Source organism: Psammomys obesus, unplaced genomic scaffold (genome assembly GCF_907164565.1).
Source record: "Psammomys obesus unplaced genomic scaffold, mPsaObe1.curated_primary_1811, whole genome shotgun sequence".
NCBI classification, from domain to species: Eukaryota; Metazoa; Chordata; class Mammalia; order Rodentia; family Muridae; genus Psammomys; species Psammomys obesus.
In genome coordinates, this window is record NW_026596064.1 from 16,650,041 (window position 1) to 16,652,670 (window position 2,630).

Consider the following 2,630-nt stretch of genomic DNA (forward strand, 5'->3'; position numbering starts at 1 on the left):
GAAAGAAAGAAAGAAAGAAAGAAAGAAAGAAAGAAAGAAAGAAAGAAGGAAAGAAAGAAAGAAAGGAAGGAAGGAAGGATTGCTGTGAGTTTGAGGCCAGCCAGGTCTACAAAGCAAGTTCCAGGACTGCCAGGGCTGTAAAGACAGAGAAACCCTGTCTGGGAGAGGAGTTGGAGAGGGTGAGGGAGGACCTCAAAACTAAAGAGAGAATGAGAGAGAGAGCTCCGCTTTCAGTGAGCTGCTTGCTCCACCTGACGCAAACAAGGTAGCAACTACAGGGTCATGTTAAGAAACTAGAGTCCTCTGCGTAATTCCTGTGACCCCTTGAAAAAGTAACCTAAGAGGGCATTGTTGGAGGCCAGTTTGCTTCTCCAGTAAATGAGTCCAGCTGCCCTGGACTTGGCATATCTGAGTTACTCAAGAACTACAGCCCTCAGGAGGGAAGTGTTTTGTTGTTTGCTTGCTTTTGCGTTTTTTGAGACAGGGTTTCTCTGTGTAGCTTTGGCTGTCCTGGACTCTCTTTGTAGACCAGGCTGGCCTTGAACTCACAGTTATCCACCTGCCTCTGCCTCCCAGAGTGCTAGGATTGCAGACACGACAGGATGACTTTGTATTTTAAATCCAGATGTAGCAGATCTCTGCTCCAGCGGCAGAGATCATCTGGCTGAAGCCTAAGATCAGGACCAGCACGGACGGGCTGGTTGTTAAGGGAATATCCCTCATACTCAAATTACTTGCCTCTAAATGAGATTCCTAGTAGGAAAAAAAAAATGAGAGGATACACACAGGATATAATGAGGACATATGACAGGGTTCAACATTGTAGCTAATTTGTGTTTATGATACAGATATCGCTCACTCTGTATAAACTCTAATAATTGTTTCAAGACATAATTTAGAAATTAAGGAATCCCTCTTGCTTTGTAGTGCTCTAACAGTCAAAATACAGACGAGCAAGTCTGGGGGATTAGCGATTCCACGGAACAAAGGCAGTTCGCACAGCCTGAGTTACAACTGTGCCACAGAGCAGGCAGGCGGTCCTCTCTTCCTGACCCTGGGGGGCCCCGGGTGGACCAGAATGGCTCCAGGAGGAAGAGGGAGTTGATTGTATAGTACAGGGGAACAGCAGAGCAAGGCACAGGGAGGGGGTGAGCCTTGGCAGCAGGCACAGGTACAGTGCCCAGTGTTGACTGTCAGGGAGAGGTGCTGGCCCAGTGGCCAGATCCCCACTCACCATGTTCTGCACGACTCTGCCCCTGAGTAACTTCTGCAGGTAAATCACAGCCCTTTCAATTTCTCCTTCTTCCTACGGAGACAACGGGAGAGGCAGCTTCAGGACAGCAGCAGCCCAAGCAGCGAACATTTTTTTTTTTTTCCTTTGAAGACTTATTTCAAGCATTGGGCTGTGGTAGACATCAAAGGGCTTGAGAGAGAACTTCAGAAGTGGGTTTGCTCTCATTGAACACAGTGTCTTCAATGTCACCTGCGGTGTCATTGAAAGTCATCGTTTTTTGTTATAAGTGATACATCCTTACGAGAGCCTAAAAGAGAGAAATGGTGGGACCGCCAGGCTGGCCCTGCACGTGGAGCCACTTCCAGTGAAACTGTCCTGAAGCCGCAAGTACAGCTAAGGACGCCTTCTAGCGAGGGGGTTTTCTCATGTTTGCTCACTAGCAAGGAAGAAAGCAGAATATGTTTAAGAGTCACTGTCTACAAAAGTCGACTTAAATAACTGTGTCGAATGAGAACGAGAGACTTCGGCATGCTCCGCCCTAAGAGGGATGACGACTAGATCACGGTGCTCCTCCCAAGGCTCAGGGATTACGGCAGAAGAGGGGACGGACAGAGGCGGTGGGTGACTATAAGAAAGCAGTGTCTTCTGGACATGACAGCACCACTGCCCGCTGCACACACAAGACCTGCCTAAGAGGAAGCTGGCCACAACCCCAGCGTGGATGGGGCGTGGCCTCACCAAGCCTCACCCCTAAATGATGCGCTACCTACCGGCAGGGAAAGGCAGTTTTCTTCAGGGATGCAAGCCCGGGGAGGTTACCCATGCTCCAATCCGTGGCCCCATGCTCACACCCACAGTGGGTTTTAAAAAGAGCTCACGAAACTGGAAGGAAGCCATGGTGGAGGAGAAGAGGGGAGGAATTCGAGCGGAGAGAATCTTGATCAAAATACGTTCTGTGCGTGTGTAAAATGGGTGTGTTGAAAGCAGGAAAGGAAACCTGGAAATCTAGTGAAGGCCTCTCAATGTAAGAGTGAGCGCAGGGCAGGGCCGTGGAGGAGGCAAGACAATGAGTAACCGAAGGTGTGAGCAGAGTCTGGAGAAGGAACCTTGGGGGTGGGGGGGAGAGACACAGTAGTGTGGAGCAGTCTCTTCAGGGTCCTCACTAAAGAGAACAATAGACTTTAGTGTCCTCACCCTCCTGCTGCATCCCTCCTCCAGCCATCTGGGGGATCCTGCTGCTCTGGCCTCCCCAGCGCTGAGCCACCATGCCCAGCCAGGCCGCCTCCTTCTCCATCTCCTCCCTCAACCCCTCAGATTCCCTCCTCTCCCCCCTTCCCCTCTACCTCCTTTTTCTTTCTTTCTTTCTTTCTTTCTTTCTTTCTTTCTTTCTTTCTTT

The 2,630-nt window shown here is 50.0% G+C and overlaps 1 protein-coding gene across 1 annotated transcript in view; it reads right to left on the bottom strand.

Moving 5' to 3' along the window:
• The window catches only part of Cfap91 (cilia and flagella associated protein 91), a 46,481-nt gene that overhangs the window by 10,160 nt on the left and 33,691 nt on the right, over window positions 1-2,630 (bottom strand). Inside the window, exon 12 of the mRNA XM_055625145.1 lies at window positions 1,235-1,306. Coding sequence (XP_055481120.1) covers window positions 1,235-1,306 — 72 coding nt within the window. The remainder of the gene's footprint in view (window positions 1-1,234; window positions 1,307-2,630) is intronic.